General features: G+C 45.4%; 1 protein-coding gene across 8 annotated transcripts in view; it reads right to left on the bottom strand.

Moving 5' to 3' along the window:
• The window catches only part of magi2a (membrane associated guanylate kinase, WW and PDZ domain containing 2a), a 263,465-nt gene that overhangs the window by 28,061 nt on the left and 214,900 nt on the right, over nt 1-20,504 (bottom strand). For 6 of the 8 annotated variants that reach the window (XM_029742871.1, XM_029742872.1, XM_029742877.1 and 3 more), the window contains exons 10-11: nt 16,008-16,691; nt 896-927 (exon numbers count right to left, since the gene is read on the bottom strand). In XM_029742871.1, coding sequence (XP_029598731.1) covers nt 896-927; nt 16,008-16,691 — 716 coding nt within the window. The remainder of the gene's footprint in view (nt 1-895; nt 928-16,007; nt 16,692-20,504) is intronic. The other 2 variants (XM_029742873.1, XM_029742874.1) reach the window with 1 other exon arrangement.

The following is a 20,504-nucleotide window of genomic DNA, read 5'->3' as shown; positions in this document are numbered from 1 at the left end:
ACCATGTCTAACTCGACTCAGAGTGTGCTCTGAGAGGCATTGTAGCAGCTCTTCCTTGTCTGGATGACAAGTGTTTATTGAGTGTTTGGGGACAGAGTCCAGACAGACAGACAGTCAGACAGACAGACGCACGCTAGGTTTGAACAGTGTTGTCTAAGAGGTCTCAGACATCTTTAAAGTTTCAGCTTTCAACATGTTAGTACAATCTGTCTCAACAAAAAATAAAAATACAACATTTGTATGACAAAAGATGATCAGGAAAGATAGCTAAGTTAGTAGCAGATCAATAGCAGCCTGGAGATGAAGGAAGAAAGGAAGAATGGATGATAATTTCTCGGTATGACTGTTAGAAAAGGGTTCTCTCACTCTCTCTATCAGGGATACAGAGGAGCTGAGAGAAGGATGGAATGTTGAGGGGACCATGCCAACCCAGAGTCTGGACCATAGATATAGCATTACTAGAAGAGCATCTGGTCTAGCAGTTTGCATAGACGTAGACTGTCATGTGCATAGACATACACCACATCGAATGACCATCAAGATGTATTTAGATCATGGCCCATCTGGCTCGCGGTATGACGAGTCTAGTAATTCTATATCTATGAGTGGGCCACTTAACCCTTTCCTCTGCATGTGACGGCAAGAGGAAGGGTCCAACTCAAGGCCAGGATACAGCAGCAGCCGAGACACGACAACAGCACTACAGTTAGTATAAGGGAAGGGAATAGAATATAGTAGTCATTCTCAGCTAGTTCAGAAGATATAGATTTAAGGTTATGTAGTAAAGTCAATCAGAGCAGCTCCAACATATATGCACAGTGCAGCCATTTTGTTAACTAAATGAGTCAATTAGAATTAATGGGAGAGCTGAGGCTCGGAAGACAATGCATTTTACCTGTTTAGGGGTCTTCCAGGGTGAATAGTGACCTGCAATAGTGAGAAAACAACAATGTTTAGCCTAGAGAGTAGTGGCAGCCATTACATTAGGTCTGAGCTGGTCTGTCTGTGTCTGAGGGCTTCTCCATGAACTAAAGAAAGATAACAAAACTTAAATGGAATAAAACATTAAGAAACCAATGGAAAGATGACAGATTTACACTAAAAGCAATGAGAGGGCTGCAAAATAATCCCACCCCAAGTGGTGCGATGCAATATCCTTGAGAAGCAGATTCTTGAAGCACCAGAAAGACAATGGGTCAGAGAGGATCTTACAGTAACGTTGGTCTCCAAGCCAAGGGGAAGTTGAAAACTGCCACCACCACCACAGTACACAAAACATTAAGAACACCTGCTCTTTCCATGACATAGACTGACCAGGTGAATCCAGGTGAAAGCTATGATCCCTTATTGATGTCACCTGTTAAATCCACTTCAATCAGTCTAGATGAAGGGGAGGAGACAGGTTAAATAAGAACTGAGACATGGATGGTGTAAGTGTGCCATTCAGAGGGTGAATGGGCAAGACACAAAATGTAAGTACTTTTGAACAGGATATGGTAGTAGGTGCCAGGTGCACTGGTTTGTGTCAAGAACTGCAACACTGCTGGGTTTTTCACGCTCAACAGTATCTCGTGTGTATCAAGAATGGTCCACCACCGAAAGGAAATCCAGCCAACTTGACACAACTGTGGCAAGAATTGGTGTCAACGTGGGCCTGCATCCCTGTTGAACGCTTTCGACACCTTTTAGAGTCCATGTCCCGACGAATTGAGTCTGTACTTAGGTCAAAAGGGGGGTGCTACTCAATATAGGAAGGTATTCCTAATGTTTGGCATACTCAGTGTACACATTATCGTATGTGTTGCTAAATCATCCCAAATAATTGATAGGGGATCATATTGGAGAAGCCTTTGCCAATATTTGGATAAGTATCCAGGCTTGATCTTATAACAGAATTCTCTGTCATTTAATTTGCCTTACAGGGACAACGCTTGGGAGAAACACCAGAGGTGACGGTCTGATAAAATGGGATTCTCACAGAAGTAGAATAGGTCATAACCTTGGAAAACCCTAAACGCTCCCCTGACTCTAAAGTTGGATTGAACTGATGAGAATGATTCGATAGGTGATGAGGCTTCACCACTCAACACAATTTTCCATGGACAAATATAACCTACACAGTAAGTTTCCATGTTAGACTGATAGATTTTATATAATTCAAGATACACACTACAGCCGTGGTATTCAAACTGTTCCAGCGGGGACCCCATGTTTTCAGCCAAAAATTCTGGGGACCTCATTTTTTCTCTGAAGAATTTCTCGCGACTCTGCCCCACCCCAAGTCCAATGACACAACTTTGAAAATCGGTACATTTTGATTTTTACATCAACAAATAACCTTCAATGCATTACATTTTCTTTTATCAAAATGAAAAGAAACCAATAAATACATTTACTCAATAAAATGATGTTTCTCAAAAACGTTTGTATATTGTACCATCTGTCCTAAAAAAATAGTTTTTTCCAAAAATAATTATACATTTTTATTTTTGCAACCCCTACTGCAGTTCCCCTGACCCGACTTTGAATCTCACTGCACTACAGTGTACAGAGCCGTGTAGGTCCTGTAATTGTGTGATTTTAGCAAGTCATTGCATGCACTTTATTACATAATTTGCTAGCAGTAGCATGGACCTCTGCCTTGGATTGAATCATTCAGGGAACTGTAGTCTCAACAGTCACAACATGTGTGTGGGATGAGGACATATCACAACACTACTGTGTTTGGACCACACACTGCCAGGCCAGAGGGCTCCAACGATTTCTCAGGTAAATATTCATATTCCAGTTAAAGATCTCCACTTCTAATATATCAACATGGATTGTGACTTTCGTTAATTGATTGAAGGCATACCAGAGGCGCTGTGTGTATGTGCAAAGTTTTGGGATGATTTTGGCCGGAGGGTAGTGTGAATGAATTGGCTGTGTTAGGAGTAGGTCATGTGTTTTCAATGGGGAAACAGAACCCCCCCCCTGATCACTAACATACAGCCATCTGTAAGCTGTAAATAATGAGGTGGAAGCTCCACCACTACACTTATATCTATCCAGATCCTTCAGATCTGCAAACACCGGAGGGGAAGGGAGAGTCCTTACCCACCACCACTGTCATTTAAAAAGGCCCAGCCAACATTTACTCAGCAAACGACAACATTCCACATTCTACTTCAGCCTAGAACACATGATCACAACAAACAGAGTGTAACAGAATGCAGGAATTCCAGCGGTACTCACCACCGCCAGTGTTCACGCTCAGAGCTATACAACGCAAGGCAGCAGTCTCACATCAAAAGACCCAGCTTCATAATATATACGGCCCAAACTATTCACTCCACATCGGCCCCCCGGAGAAACAGGGAGGAACGTAAAAAAACAACAAACAAACAACAAACAAAGAACAGACTGTCTGTCTACTCAATTCAATTTTCAGCCCCTCCAGGAACAGAACGTTGTGGATGCAAATCGTCGAGGATGGAATTAGCGAGTGGCTGCCTGCGTTACATGCCAGAAGGCTTCCTGGCGCTAGTCTCTTTTTAAGGGCGCAATCACACCGTAAACATGCCCTCCATCACCAACGAGTGGCACAGCAGAAATGGGAAGTGATCAACAAAAGAGAGGGGGTGGTAGAGGAGGGAGGACGGCAGAGAGATGCAGCGACAGAGAAGACATATTTGCAAACTATCATTCTCTCTGTGAGTCATCAATCTGACTGGAGCTTGCCTTGCACAGATCCACGGCTAGAATAAAGATTTTTATAGATGGGGGGAAATTACAGCAGCTTATCAGGAAGGACTTTAACAATTCTCAAATCCAATTAATTTTTTGGACAGCTCTATCAGCACAGGCACAACATGTATAAAGATGATAAAGAATCCACATTACTGGGTGATAAATGAGAGAGCGTTCAGACCGCAGGCCTGTTTTTTTATGAAAACTGACTCTCTTCACTTTCTCAAAACAAGGTCAATCAACACGAGTGCTCTTAGGATGACCTGCTATCAACCAGCATTACTTCAAGACAGAACAACCTGTGTTCTCTGGGAAAGGCAGAGCTACACCCATCATGGAGGGTACTCCACAGGGTAAATCCATTCATTGTTAACTTATGCATAGGAGGTGTTTGGTTAGACAGAGATGTCAGTGATTTCCTACGTTAGATCAGCACTGAGTGTATTGAGTGACAGACTCTTGTCTCTGTTCCTGTGAGACACCATAGCAGAGTCAAATATGTTATAATACCTGAGCTGCATTTCATTGAGTTTGCCTGGTACAGTAGAACCAATTTTATAGTTCAGATAGGGCAGGGATCTGAGCTAGCACCACATCTGCAAGTTAACCATGACAGGTCACGTTATCATTAGCCTACAGTACTCATAGTACAGTAAGCTACCTACAGTACTCATAGTACAGTAAGCTACCTACAGTGCATAACACTTGCAATGATGACATTCCACCTGGAGATCTGACAGTGTAGAGGTGTCTGAAGTGAGTCATTTGTCACTGAGCAATGGGACAGGACCATGTAAGAGCAATGGGACAGGACCATGTAAGAGCAGCGGGACAGGACCACGTAAGAGCAGTGGGACAGGACCATGCAAGAGCAGTGGGGCAGGACCATGTAAGAACAGCGGGGCAGGACCATGTAAGAGCAGCGGGGCAGGACCATGTACGAGCAGTGGGGCAGGACCATGTAAGAGCAGTGGGGCAGGACCATGTACGAGCAGCGGGGCAGGACCATGTAAGAGCAGCGGGGCAGGACCATGTAAGAGCAGCGGGGCAGGACCATGTAAGAGCAGCGGGGCAGGACCATGTAAGAGCAGCGGGACAGGACCATGTAAGATGATTGGGACAAGACAATGTAAGAGAAGTGGGACAGGACCATGTAAGATGATTGGGACAAGACAATGTAAGAGAAGTGGGACAGGACCATGTAAGATGATTGGGACAAGACAATTTAAGAGAAGTGGGACAGGACCAGATGATTGGGACAAGACAATGTAAGAGAAGTGGGACAGGACCATGTAAGATGATTGGGACAAGACAATTTAAGAGAAGTGGGACAGGACCAGATGATTGGGACAAGACAATGTAAGAGAAGTGGGACAGGACCATGTAAGAGCAGTGGGACAGGACAATGTAAGAGCACTGGGACAGGACCATGTAAGAGCAGTGGGACAGGACCATGTTAGAGCAGTGGGACAGGACCGTGTTAGAGCAGTGGGACAGGACCGTGTTAGAGCAGTGGGACAGGACCGTATTAGAGCAGTGGGACAGGACCGTGTTAGAGCAGTGGGACAGGACCATGTTAGAGCAGTGGGACAGGATCATGTTAGAGCAGTGGGACAGGACCATGTTAGAGCAGTGGGACAGGACCATGTAAGAGCAGTGGGACAAGATATTGTAAGAGCAGTTGGACAGGACCATGTTAGAGCAGTGGGACAAGATATTGTAAGAGCAGTTGGACGGAACCATGGTAGAGCAGTGGGGCGGGACCATGGTAGAGCAGTGGGACGGGACCATGGTAGAGCAGTGGGACGGGACCATGGTAGAGCAGTGGGACGGGACCATGGTAGAGCAGTGGGGCGGGACCATGGTAGAGCAGAGGGGCGGGACCATGGTAGACAGTCACACTTTACATCAGATAGAGCAGTGGGACAGGACCATGTAAGAGCAGTGGGACAGGACCATGTAAGAGCAGCAGGATAGGACCATGTAAGAGCAGTGGGGCAGGACCATGTTAGAGCAGTGGGACAGGACCATGTTAGAGCAGTGGGACAAGATATTGTAAGAGCAGTTGGACAGGACCATGTTAGAGCAGTGGGACAAGATATTGTAAGAGCAGTTGGACGGAACCATGGTAGAGCAGTGGGGCGGGACCATGGTAGAGCAGTGGGACGGGACCATGGTAGAGCAGTGGGACGGGACCATGGTAGAGCAGTGGGGCGGGACCATGGTAGAGCAGAGGGGCGGGACCATGGTAGACAGTCACACTTTACATCAGATAGAGCAGTGGGACAGGACCATGTAAGAGCAGTGGGACAGGACCATGTAAGAGCAGCAGGATAGGACCATGTAAGAGCAGTGGGGCAGGACCATGTTAGAGCAGTGGGACAGGACCATGTAAAAGCAGTGGGACAGGACCATGTTAAAGCAGTGGGACAAGACCATGTTAGAGCAGTGGGACAGGACCATGTTAGAGCAGTGGGACAGGATAATGTAAAAGCAGTGGGACAGGACCATGGTAGAGCAGTAGGACAGGACCACGGTAGAGCAGTGGGACAGGACCACGTTAGAGCAGTGGGACCGGACCACGTTAGAGCAGTGGGACCGGACCACGTTAGAGCAGTGGGACCGGACCACGTTAGAGCAGTGGGACAGGACCACGTTAGAGCAGTGGGACAGGACCACGTTAGAGCAGTGGGACAGGACCACGTTAGAGCAGTGGGACAGGACCACGTTAGAGCAGTGGGACCGGACCACGTTAGAGCAGTGGGACCGGACCACGTTAGAGCAGTGGGACAGGACCACGTTAGAGCAGTGGGACAGGACCACGTTAGAGCAGTGGGACAGGACCACGGTAGAGCAGTGGGACAGGACCACGGTAGAGCAGTGGGACAGGACCACGGTAGAGCAGTGGGACAGGACCACGGTAGAGCAGTGGGACAGGACCACGGTAGAGCAGTGGGACAGGACCACGGTAGAGCAGTGGGACAGGACCACGGTAGAGCAGTGGGACAGGACCACGGTAGAGCAGTGGGACAGGACCACGTTAGAGCAGTGGGACAGGACCACGTTAGAGCAGCGGGACAGGACCACGTTAGAGCAGCGGGACAGGACCACGTTAGAGCAGCGGGACAGGACCACGTTAGAGCAGCGGGACAGGACCACGTTAGAGCAGCGGGACAGGACCACGTTAGAGCAGCGGGACAGGACCACGTTAGAGCAGTGGGACAGGACCACGTTAGAGCAGTGGGACTGCTTGAATGAGACCATGCTGACTCACTGCAGTTTCCTGTGGCAACTAATCGATGACCTCCGTGGAGCACTGAACAACTGGGCCTACCCATGGTCCTAATGCCCCTCAGGATATCAGGTAGTGTATACTGTATGTAAGGAAGGAATACTGAATTTGGGGGCTTGAGACCTGAAGTACTGCTGACTTTATTTTCTACCTTGATTAATTGATTGGCTGGCTGAAGTTTGAATCACTTCCTGATTAGAAGAACAATGATAAATAGCTCTGATGTAAAGTGTGACTGTCAGTGAGAGTGAGAGGGCTGACATATTTTCTGTCTACGGCGAAAGAGCTGCATGCTAAATGAATCAGCAACATACTAATGGAACTTAGTGCTGCCCCGTACAGTTAATGAGTTGATTGAATCAGAGCCATACGAGACCCTATGTAGATGTAGGTATTTTCAACATGACACGACACACCTGCACACGCGTACACACGCATGTGCACACACAGATACACAGCACGCACACACACACTCACAACAGGGAAGAGCACAATAATACCACACCGCAGGCTAACAGCAGGCCATGTCATTATTTAAATGAGATTTGGATAACACTACGATTTGATGGAATCTTGTATAGCTTATGAATATACATAAAGCCCGCGGGGACGGTTAGCTACTTTAAATAATATCTGCCGCATGAAAATTGATTTTGTTGCATGCTGGTTCCATGTTCACTCCCGTGTTCAATACCAACACACATCCAGCTGAGGAACAGTAGAAATGATTCAATCCACATTACAGGTCACAACCCAATCATTTCTTTATCCCTACTACTCGTATAATACAATCACACTTTAATCGCACACTTTAAACACACTTCAAGTAAAAGGGCCTAGTTTCGTCAATGGAGCTATTGAGCCGATCCAGGTTAAGCACCCTACTTATACTCCCAACACACTTTTGTGAAGCCTTAACCTCTGACTCAAAGAAAGTGATCTTAGCACCACTCAACCCTAGTAAATGTGTTTAACCTCTTCTAGCCCCGCTGGGATCTGACCTGCCTGCTCACCTATAAGCCATTTTAATGTCTCTCCCACCTCCCTCTCTCTTCCTGTTCCTCTCTCCTAGGGCCATTCTGATTGGCCAAGGATTCCTGCAGCGGCACAGGGCAGTTCTGGATTGGCTCAGGTCTGCAGGGTGCATGTTGGTGGAGACAGAGCTGTGGACATGGCTGTTGCTGTTCAGCACTGTGCTGGTCTGGCAGGCAGCCTGCTCTAGCGCCTCTTACTGTTAGCCAATGAATCACTGTCTGGCTGTGTGCTGAATAATCCCTGTGTTGCTGGGCGGCGCTCATTGATTCAAAGACTCTCCATCCCTCCCTTCTCTCTCTCTTCGTTGTGATAGTCATCTCTGGTCCAGCCAGGAGTAAAATATAGCCATCTTAAAGAGCATTAGGAGGGAACAGGACAGGCCAAGTGAGCAAGAAAGACTAGAATGACTCACACACTGGCAGCATCCGTCAAGAGAAAACCTCAGTGAGAGAGTGTACTCAACCAGTAAACAGCTATTGACCATGTATGGGTGTATGAGTATGTGTGTACTGTGTATGCATACATATGGATTTCTGCTGGTGGGTAAGCATGGGTGGCCGAACGTATGTGAACTTCACAATCCTGCCACGTCGAGGCACACTAAACGGACATGTCTGAAATCCTCCAATTATTGTTGTGGTGAAGGCAGCTTGGGTAATGCCGTAGATAGGCCTTAATGAGGGTGTCTGCAGCACACTCGCTAATTAGTGGCGCTGATGAGAGGCACGGCGGCTATTTGTATTGGCAGAAACAGGCCGGGAGTCAGCGGGGAGTTGAAGGGATGGGTAAATATCCTAACTTTATTAGGAGAGCAGGACCGTTTAAAAGTGATCCCGCGTAATTCCCTGGATGTTAGCGATGGTAAGTGAGTCCGTCTCTGATCCATGGAGGAGAGAGTAAACGGTGTGGACCTCCTCCATTCCTGATGAGTGTTATGAGAATTGATACCAATACAAGTGAAGACATACACATGGATGCACACACACACGAACAAACACACGCTCACGCACACACACACGCACATTCACATTGCAAGCTCAAATGACTGCACTGATAACATCAATTTAGCTGTCATAAGGTAGTTATGAAGTAGCAAACCATGAAGCAATAATGAACAACTATATGACATGAACAGCAGAAAGCTATGGGCTGGAGGCACGGTGTAAACACAGACATTACATCCACAGTGTATGTACAGCTAATATATGTGTTTCTGCTACCATTTAGCAATGATGATCACTAACGCCACTTCAAATACTATAATATTTGTGGAGACATGGTGAAGAAAAAAGACACATTCAATGAAGTCTTCACACAGTGACAGTGGTTGCAACTTTCACGGCAACGCTCATCCGTCGAGTACTGGTGACCATGACAACGTGCAACAGGGTTACATCATAAACAAACAAACGCACGCACGCATGTAAGCAGGCACGCACACACACACAGAGTGCTGGGCCCTCTCTAAAATGATACATCTCAATAGTCAATAGCTTCCAGAGATAAGAGCTCTCCCTCATCATAGTTAAGGAGGCCTGTGGCCATCCCCAGACAGACAGAGCTGCTGTGGGGTAACTCAGCTCCCACTGATCATTTAGGATCTCACTAACTCTGTCTCTGCCTTTAATGGAGGGGTTGGCACGGCAACCCGCCATAAAAGAGCCACAACAGCGCCGCGAGGCTCTACACGGACCAGAAATATGTGTGTGTGTGTGTGAAAGAGATGAGCGTTTAATAATAAGGTTGTCATAGCGTCCCTCTCTGGTGACAGAGGGTGTCAGTACTAAACACATCCACCAGATGGTGCTGTCTCAGTGTGTTGTGAGGATGGGAGGTGGTAGACTGTAGACACGTCTGGAGCCGTCTGCTTGTCATTAGATGAGCCGCGTGGCAGTGCTAGCCACACAACCATCTGGCCCCACCACACACACACACACACACACACACTCTAATACACACATTGCTGCACAACGGACAGAGCCAATGCATAATCAACTTAGTTAGCTAGTCCTCCCTCTGCTCTCTCTCTCAGTTTGAGAGTGTTTACCAAATATATGAGCTGTGTGTATGTGTGTGTGTCTGTGTGTATGTGCCATGACACAAACAAGCCATTTGAGAGGCAATGAGAAGAGAGGACATGTTTGCTAGTTGAATGTAATGTGGTGACAGACAGACATTGGTGGTCACCTCTTTACTCTCTCTCTGGGCAGTGTGTTGAGTGGAGGCACAGGTCCTCAGGGACCGAGACAGGGGCCATTTTAATTAGAATGTATGGCCTGGGTCCAGTTCCCTGACAGCCCAGCCAAATCACTGGGCATTAAGAGCTGGAACATCATTTCAATGGAATAGTGACAGTTTTATTAGGGCCGTAATGGCCTGGCTAAACGCTGGAAGCTCTCATCCCTGATTGGTTTGATGGGAAGGAAAGATATTTTTTATGTTTTCACCTGAAGCAACCGAAGTTAAGGTCTGGGAGCCGGGAGGGAGTGTGAGCTATTGGCTGCAGGGGTTGAGGTCATTTCCATTCCATTTCAGTTCAAGTTAGGACATGAGGTGAATGTTTGAAACAGACTGAATCGTGTCAAGTGACTACTATGACCTTTCAACTTCACCGCCTGTCTGTCACAAGATGTCCGACAAACAAACGTTCCACCGTGGCGTTCTGCCTCAGGGTGGTGGTGTGGAGGAGCTAAATGGTGCTAAGTGGATTTGATGTAATGTGACTAAATCTACATCAGTTAGCTAGCTGCTTCATGGGCCAGCAGGCAGCGCGTCTAGGAGAGCGCATTACTTTTGACCTCCAGCTCTGCTCGACCGCCAGGGTCCGACTACCACACAGATGGGAGGCTGTCTCGCTCTGTGTGTGTGTGTGTGTATGAGCATCCCTCATGAGACAAAAACGACTTAACAATCTCAGCACCCAATCCCTTTCTCCACTTCCTGGTCTCACATCTTCTGCTTTCTTCTCTCCTCCATTCCCCTGCTTCCCCCTGTTTTTCATTCCGTTCACATGCACTCTGTGGGGCCCTGGATTACATGCCAGCCTAATAAAGAAAGAAATGTGCTACTGACAGTAAATCAATTCCTAAAATGACATTGACCTTTCTCTGTAAGTTAGTCACCGTGGAGCTATCTGCCTGGCTCTCTGACTATTAGTCTTCTACCAGTTGATCAACAATTATTGACGGGGTGTGTGTGTGTGTGTGGTGGTGGTGGTGGTGGTGGTGGTGGTGGGGGGGGGGGCAGTGTAACGGCTGAGTCATTGTGGGGCATTATTGCAGTCATTGACTCCAGTAAATAGGGCAGGAGGATTAATGGGAGCTTCCTGATCACAGTAGGCTTAACTACAACTCATGTCCTGCTATTAACCTCTACGGTGGATGGGATCACTCCCTCTCTCTCTCCCCTGAATGATACAAAACCATACTGGCATCACATTAAACAAGGTCCATCAAGTAGAGGTTTTCTACCTTATATTAGTAAGGGAGAATTTTCGGACTTTGACCAGTGACATTGAGTTCCATATACAATTGTATCAGATTTCCTACCCCAATTCTAGCCCAAGTAATGTACCTGTGTAAGCACAGCATTCATATAACTGATCTATCCGATGTGATCATCTATACAATACAACACTCCAATCATCCTTGAGGAAACAAGAGGGGAATCATAGTAAAGATGGCTAGCCTGTTAGCAGCCTGTTTTACATGTTGTCTGTTAGCAGGCCTTTCTCTCAGACAAACAAGACGGAAATAAAAGCACTATAGCGCAAATGATCAACTAGAGGTGGCTTGTTAACATTCTATATCCTGATCACGTCATCGTCTATTTATTTCACGCTGTAATTCTCTGCACACAAAAGTCTTACATACTTTTCTAAAAGAAAGGTTGCAGAGCAAATAGAAAACAGACACCTTGAAAATGAGTCAGCGTTTTTATCAAGCAGGAAATTCAATCAATAAAATCTCCACCTAGAGATACAAGTGGATGGGATCACTCCCTCTCTCTCCTCCATGAGATCACTCTTTCTCCCCTGAATGATACAAAACCATACTGACATCACATTAAACAAGGTTCATCAGATATTGGGTTCCATATAAAATCTTAAAAGGTGCAACATGCAGAAATCGCTCCACCATTTCCTGGTTGCAAAAATTCTAGTAATTCGCCTTATTTCAGTTTGTGTGACAAAACAAGCAGTCATTGTGTAGCGAATCATTGTACCATCTAAACCGCTATGAAATATATTTTACATAACCATAACTATAGTATTTTCAGCTGTTTGAAGCTGGTGTACAAAACCGAAAGCAAAACACGCAAAAACTAAACTTAAGAACGGTAAGCATAGAAATAGCGCACATAGAATAGGCCTACACTCGATAGCTGTGTTCAAATACTCATACTAACCGCATTAACCATACTATTTGTGATGTGAATTGAGTATATAGTATGCTTATTGGTCATAGTATGGATATAGTTAGTATGCCAAAAGTTCCCGGATGTCATACGACATTCTCCAAAATAGGAAGTACACAAGCATAGGACACTATTTCCATACTTTAGGGCCCATAATGCAATTCTTCAGGAAATGGGCATGGCTTCACATCGTTTTCAGATTTGAAGAAAATGGTGAAAAATATGCAGCCTAAGTACAACGAGAGCGGATGCAAATTCATTGCTTTAACTAATTATGACAAATGTTAAGAAAATGTTGACTAATGTATTAAAGTAATGACTTTTCAAATAAGTTACCTTACACGTTATGTTGGCTGACAATTTGTTAGCTACATTGTCCTTACGAACCACATAGCATATCATTATAACAGTATGTACCGGTATGTTGTTAGCTAGCTACCTAACGTTAGTTGGCTACTTATACATTAAACTTGCCAGTATATTAACTATAGGCTAACTAACTACCCAACGCTTATTGACTTGATTATTCCTGTCATTCTTAGCTGAGCTAAATGGTATAGTCGTTGTGCGCTCTCAATGGACATTCGGGTGTTTTCGGAAATTCGCTCTGGCCATCTACTCCCGTGTGGCTCAGTTGGTAGAGCATGGTGTTTGCAACGCCAGGGTTGTGGGTTCGATTCCCACGGGGGACTAGTACGGATGAAAAAAATGTATGAAATGTATGCATTCACTACTGTAAGTCGCTCTGGATAAGAGTGTCTGCTAAATGACTAAAATGTAATGTAAATGTAAAATTTGCAGAATAAGGAATTTACGAGCGCCCAATACCCGTTGAATATGGCCGGTGTCAGTAAACGTTAGGTAAAAAGTAATTCAATTGTTGCCAGCAGCACAGTTACAGTCACCAAAGCTCTGGATAACATGAAAACTGCCTAACCAGCTCTGTTAGAGTGAGTAAAATGGTCAGAGTTGTCTCATTTGTGTCTGGAAGTAGCTCGCAAGCTAGCCAACATTAGCTTGGGTGCTTGATTACCGTTGTAAGGTCAGAACGCTCAAATCAACCCTACTCCTCGGCCCGGGCGTCCAGTGTGCACTCCGAGAGCGAAACACTGAATTTACAAACGGACAATCTGACAAAGCTCGAAATTTACTAGCGCACTCTGGCACTCCAGATTGAATTTAAGAACTCACCCGAAGTCGTAAAATGTCTAACTAGTCATTTGTATGCTAACTAGCTAGCAAGATATTGCATAGCAACAGCATCAACTTTCAGTAGACAGGCGAAGAGCTAGTATGCTCAACTGAAAGGATACTGTTTGTTTACAGTACACTAAAATGAACTAATAGTATATAGTATATACTCATTAAGTATGCAGTATACAGTATGTTAGTAAGGGTAGCAGATTATATCTTGCTCACGTCATTGTCTTTTTATTTTGGCTGTAATTTTCTGCACACAAAAGTCTAGACTCTGCACACATACTAAACTTTTCTAAAAGAAAGGTCGCAGTACAAATAGAAAAACTTAAAAACCTTTAAAATGAGTCAGCGTTTTTATCAAGCAGGAAATGTAATCAATAAAATCTCTGTTCGGATGCCAAAGAAAGAGCGCAAGCTAAATATGCACAACATGAGTCCTTCAGAGTAAACGGAAGGTAAGCACTTTTTCTCCGCAGTAAGTAAAGTAAAGTAGAGTTAAGATCATGTGAGAGTAGCTGTGTTGTCAGTCAAACACGGCGGTACTGTATAATGGGTTTCTGTGGTCTTAGGACAGGACACACACACACAGACAGGACACACACACTCACCTGGACCAGGTCACCAGGAAAAGAGAGAGAGAGAGATAGAGAGTAAAAGGAGGAGAAAGAGAAAGACTGTGTAAGAGAGATATACAAGATATACAGTCGTGGCCAAAAGTTTAGAGAATGACACAAATATTTATTTCCACAAAGTTTGCTGCTTCAGTGTCTTTAGATATTTTTGTCAGATGTTACTATGGAATACTGAAGTATAATTACAAGCATTTCATAAGTGTCAAAGGCTTTTATTGACAATTACATGAAGTTGATGCAAAGAGTCAATATTTGCAGTGTTGACCCTTCTTTTTCAAGACCTCTGCAATCCGTCCTGGCATGCTGTCAATTAACTTCTGGGCCACATCCTGACTGATGGCAGCCCATTCTTGCATAATCAATGCTTGGAGTTTGTCAGAATTTGTGGGTTTTTGTTTGTCCACCCGCCTCTTGAGGATTGACCACAAGTTCTCAATGGGATTAAGGTCTGGGGAGTTTCTTGGCCATGGACCCAAAATATCAATGTTTTGTTCCCCGAGCCACTTAGTTATCACTTTTGCTTATGGCAAGGTGCTCCATCATGCTGGAAAAGGCATTGTTTGTCACCAAACTGTTCCTGGATGGTTGGGAGAAGTTGCTCTCGGAGGATGTGGTGGTACCATTCTTTATTCATGGCTGTGTTTTTAGGCAAAATTGTGAGTGAGCCTACTCCCTTGGCTGAGAAGCAACCCCACACATGAATGGTCTCAGGATGCTTTACTGTTGGCATGACACAGGATTGATGGTAGCGCTCACCTTGTCTTCTCCGGACAAGCTTTTTTCCAGATGCCCCAAACAATCGGAAAGGGGATTCATCAGAAAAAATGACTTTACCCCAGTCCTCAGCAGTCCAATCCCTGTACCTTTGGCAGAATATCAGTCCGTCCCTGATGTTTTTCCTGGAGAGAAGTGGCTTCTTTGCTGCCCTTCTTGACACCAGGCCATACTCCAAAAGTCTTTGCCTGCCTGCTGCCATTCCTGAGCAAGCTCTGTACTGGTGGTGCCCCAATCCCGCAGCTGAATCAACTTTAGGAGACGGTTCTGGCGAGTTCTGGACTTTCTTGGGCGCCCTGAAGCCTTCTTCACAACAATTGAACCGCTCTCCTTGAAGTTCTTGATGATCCGATAAATGGTTGATTTAGGTGCAATCTTACTGGCAGAAATATCCTTGCCTGTGAAGCCCTTTTTGTGCATAGCAATGATGACGGCACGTGTTTCCTTGTAGGTAACCATGGTTGACAGAGGAAGAACAATGATTCCAAGCAACACCCTCCTTTTGAAGCTTCCAGTCTGTTATATTCGAACTCAATCAGCATGACAGAGTGATCTCCAGCCTTGTCCTCGTCAACACTCACACCTGTGTAAACAAGAGAATCACTAACATGATGTCAGCTGGTCCTTTTGTGGCAGGGCTGAAATGCAGTGGAAATGTTTTTTGGGGATTCAGTTCATTTGCATGGCAAAAAGGGAATGAATTGCAATTCATCTGATCACTCTTCATAACATTCTGGAGTATATGCAAATTGCCCTCATACAAACTGAGGCAGCAGACTTTGTGAAAATTAATATTTGTATCATTCTCAAAACTTTTGGCCACAACTGTACAGACAGAGAGAGAGATGGGTATATGAAGAAGCTCTGCTACATAGAAAGAAAGAAGGGAAGAAGCCAGCCGGTTATGGAGGCCCCAGGGTTATTCTTACCTCCTCCACCCCTCTGGATGACCAGGCTTGTCTCAGCGCCGACGGCACACTCCTTGAGCAGCTCCACCACCTGGGTGTGACTGAGGCCCTGCACTCCCTGCTGGTTGATGTCTACGATCAGGTCCCCCTCACACAGACCAGGACACCCCTGGGGCTCCAGCACCTGCTTCACCCTCTGGCCCGTCGGGCTGTCTGCGATGGTGAACCCAAACCCTTCCGCCCCCTTCACCATGGTCAGCGTCAGCAGCTCTGCCTGCGTCGCCCCCGATGACGTCATGGACACCGAGTCCTCACCGTGCGGCCCGCCGGGCGTCAGGGAGGAGCCGTCCAGGTGGGTGTCGCCGGGGTGCGGTGGCGGCGGGGGTTGATGGTGGTGGTGGGTGTTGAGATGTTGGTCACCGTGCTCCTGGACGAAGCGTGCCGTGCGCGAGATGTAGTCCATGTAGCTGTCGTAGTTGGAGCGTCCGTTGACCAGGAGGGGGCGCTGCTCCATCAGGCCCAGGGGGGAGAGGAGGGTGGTGGTGGTGCCGGCGCCTGAGTCCTCGGGGTCGTAGGGCAGCTGGTAGCCACGGCAAAGCACCAGGGTTACGCTCTGCCCGATGGGCACTGACTGGAACAGCTTGACCACGTCGGCATGGGTGGTGCCCAGGACACACACGTCATTGATGTACACGATGACATCACCTGGAGGAGGGGAGAAACACAGCCAATCAAGGCCAAATAGATTGCCAAAAACCAAGACCTATAGGGGGTTCAATAGGGCTTATTCAATATTGTGTAGAACAAGCATGGTTCTTTATCATGCAGAATCAGTCTTTGTCTCAGTATCAATACGCTACATTTCTATCTAAAATGTAATCTGAACGTTGCATTCTACTGAATAGGTCCCAGCATTACTGTACCTGAATTAGACCTCAGATAATGGACAAAACCATTAGGCACCGAAATACACTAGTCAGTGAATTGTGTGGTGGACAAACGAGTGAGATTTGCCACACCTCATCACTGTACCTATCACTACACACTCGCAGCTATGTAGATAACTCAACTATTTATTGACAATTAATACACAAAAGCTCTCTCTCACTCTGACAAAGTGCCATATCTTCTTCTGTCTCCGGTGCTGCATTCAATTTAATATTGTATTTTGTGTTCTGTCAAATGAGATACGGCTCTATATTTCAAAGGATGTTGATTAAGTGGGAGAACACAAGGTGGCATCCATATTTAATTTCAGTCTCGCCGAAAAGCACTGCCCAGGTTTATAATGGCAATCATTATTTTTCAATTATAAGCATAATTATTATGAGAGAGAGAGAGAGAGATGTATGCACAATTACCATAGATGTTTGCAACTCAGCACAAACAGACCTGGGAACCAGGCTACTTAGCATACCCTGTCATTGTCATTTCCTTTTTGTGTGGAGACAGAACGCGTTCAGAGTTTAAATGCAGGTTCATATTGACAGAGCTAGCGTTAACGTATTCCTGGAGGCAGTGTGACGTGCGGAAGCGGGACTGTTTAATTAATCTGGGTAAATATGGACAACATTTGCCTGGAGCCCTGGTGTCACAATCAATAGCTTCACACGCTCCTGGAAAACAAATGATGGCGCCATGACCTCATCATGCCCTGGCCGCCGTGGCCCAGGAAATCATTCTTTATGAAGGGGAACGAGGAGGGACGCCACTGCAGGATTTCACACGCATTTTCTCACGCACCAAATATGCATGCGCATACATATACGAAAACACTCACACAGTGCCACACACACACACACACTTTGTCTCTCTGTCTCTATCCTCCAATTTTCTTTGACTTCTAGTTCTTTTTCAAAACAATCACGAACCTCTACTCCACATTACCCAATGTCTTAAATCACCAAAGTCCTCCAACCTCCACACTATGACCTGACCAATAGAAACACACTATCTAGCACCGAGGACCATGATGCTTCCATCCCTCACATCACGTCTATCTCCATTGTCTAATACCATCTATCTTCTACTTATGGTCGTTCAACAGTATGAAACAGAAGACATCCTCCTCCTGCCAAGAACAGGCCATCATATCATAGTGTTAAAGTGTCCCCAGTAGGGGGGGTTCTGACTGCAGTAGATGCCATATGTGTCCATGGCGGAGGACAGAGTAGCCATCTGGACCATTGGCACATACACAAACACAGACAGAAAGAAAAAGACAGAGAGAGTGTGAGTGAGTGAGTGAGTGAGTGAGTGAGTGAGTGAGTGAGTGTGTGAGAGAGAGCGAGAGAGATGAAGAGAGAGAGAGAGAGCATTAGCACTGATGATGACACAGTGACACCCACAACACTGCAACTGTACTACTGACCCCACAGCACAGCACTGCTGTCACTGCAGAACAGCTATTTACTCTATGTGACCCGATTCAGGAAACTAGGCGTATGTCGCAAGTCACGACTTCACAAGAGAGACGTTTGAACGTAAATAGTATTTGTTTATCAAAATGCCTTCTCGAACCTGTGAACTTTCATGCCTTAATAACAAACTTGTATGCCATCTGTAAATACGAATACAATTTTTTAATTACGAGCCTTGTTGGTTAAGCCGCAGAAAAAGACCGCAATCTTCCCACTAGCCATGATTGGCTGAGATAATGAGTGGGCTGGACATGCCGAGAGAGGAGTTCGGATTGGTCTGCCGTATAGAAGGCCTCTGTCTATTTGAGCTGGTCAGCCTGTGTTGGTAGTCCTGTCGAACACGGCTTTTTAAAAAATGTATTGTGTAGTGGAGCTGCATAAGTGTTGCTCTCCACTTTCTGGAGGATCGAGTTTTGAAATCAGTGGAATTAGTGTACGATAGCTAAAGAGATGGAGAAAACACCTGTCTCCGGATTACATCTTCAAACTAAGGGCAACCATGGTATGGTATTTGTGACAGGGAGACACGTGCATCATGCATGATGATGTATACAGGTAAGATAGCTAGCTACATTTTCAGATATTACACATTTTGAATTTTGACAGAAAGTGGTTTAATTTCCAGTTAAAGTGTACTGCTCGCTAGCTAGCTAATGTTAGCTGGTTGGCTCCCTAGCTGACATTAGTGGTATCCCAGAGCCGTTTGCTTTTCTAGTTAGAGCCTAATGTTAGCTAGCTATCATTGAACTTGGTTAGTTAGCTCCCAGCATATTCATACAGGGTAGTAACGACATGATTTGGCACTGTGCTCATTGTTGTTTAGCTAGATAACGTTAGCTGGCTGGCTCGTTAGCTTACGTGGCGTGTGTGATCGTACACGCTGTTTACCTAGCTAGGTTCATTGTTTACCTAGCTAGCTACGTCTTTAGCTAAAGTGTACAACACCCGTTGAATATGGCCGATGTCAGTAAACGTCAGCAAAAAAGCGTAATGAAATTGTTGCCAGCAGAGCTGGTGAGGCTGTTTTCATGTTATCCAGGAGGTAAACAAATCATCGGCCAGAGAGTCAAGTGTGCACTCTGAACGCTCCGAAAGCGAAACGAGATGGGTGGGGCTAAAGCTTAAAAGGGTGTGAACGATGCTGAATGGGTGTAGACAAAGAAGAGCTCATCACTAGATAACAAAACATTCAAACGCCATTTTCTCAAAAGTGAGTTTACAAGTTTATCAACTTTAAAAGCAGAATTACTTTCATTGTTCCTCAAAAAATGCAGTGTATGATATACCATTTTAGTGTATGATATACTATTTTAGTGTATGATATACTATTTTAGTGTATGATATACTATTTTAGTGTATGATATACTATTTTAGTGTATGATATACTATTTTAGTGTATGATATACTATTTTAGTGTATGATATATCCTTTTGTAGCTCTGTGTCTCTACTTGTATCCAATGTAAAATACACAATTTCAAATTTTGCTACATAAGACCGAATCCAGTTGGTGAGTCACCTATAAGAATAGTAGGTAGCTTCCCTTCACAGGCAGATGCTTACATTTTTAGATAAGGGTTTGTGTGTAGGTTTAGTTGTGGAAACAAAGGTAAGCTGCTATTGGTTTGATTGCATGAACCCAACCCTATGTCAATGGACCCCATCACATACCGTGTCACTTTATCCTCCTCCAACACTGTGCATTCCAGGTCACTGTATAAGGTCACTTACTTTAACATGACAAATACTGTGCTTTCCCTCTAACAAATACAGTGTCACATCTAACCACTGTGTCCCTGCTGAAAGAGATGGTATCATATGTTTTTCCTCAACACATTTCTCTGGGTCTGGAACCATGTAGCGAAGCAGGCAGAAGAGGCCTTGTGTACGGTGTGAGTGTGCGTGTGTGTGTGTGTGTGTGTGTGTGTGTATGTGTGTGTGTGTGTGTGTGTGTGTGTGTGTGTGTGTGTGTGTGTGTGTGTGTGTGTGTGTGTGTGTGTGTGTGTGCACGGACAGAGAGCGACAAATAATCCTTCTGAAATTGGGAATTTCACACTTCCACAGGCCTGGTTTCTCTCTCTCCCTCTATTAACTATGTG

The sequence above is a fragment of the Salmo trutta genome, chromosome 40, assembly GCF_901001165.1.
Source record: "Salmo trutta chromosome 40, fSalTru1.1, whole genome shotgun sequence".
In the NCBI taxonomy this organism is placed as follows: Eukaryota; Metazoa; Chordata; class Actinopteri; order Salmoniformes; family Salmonidae; genus Salmo; species Salmo trutta.
Note: the sequence above shows the minus strand (reverse complement) of the source record. Positions and strands in the feature narration are given on the sequence as shown.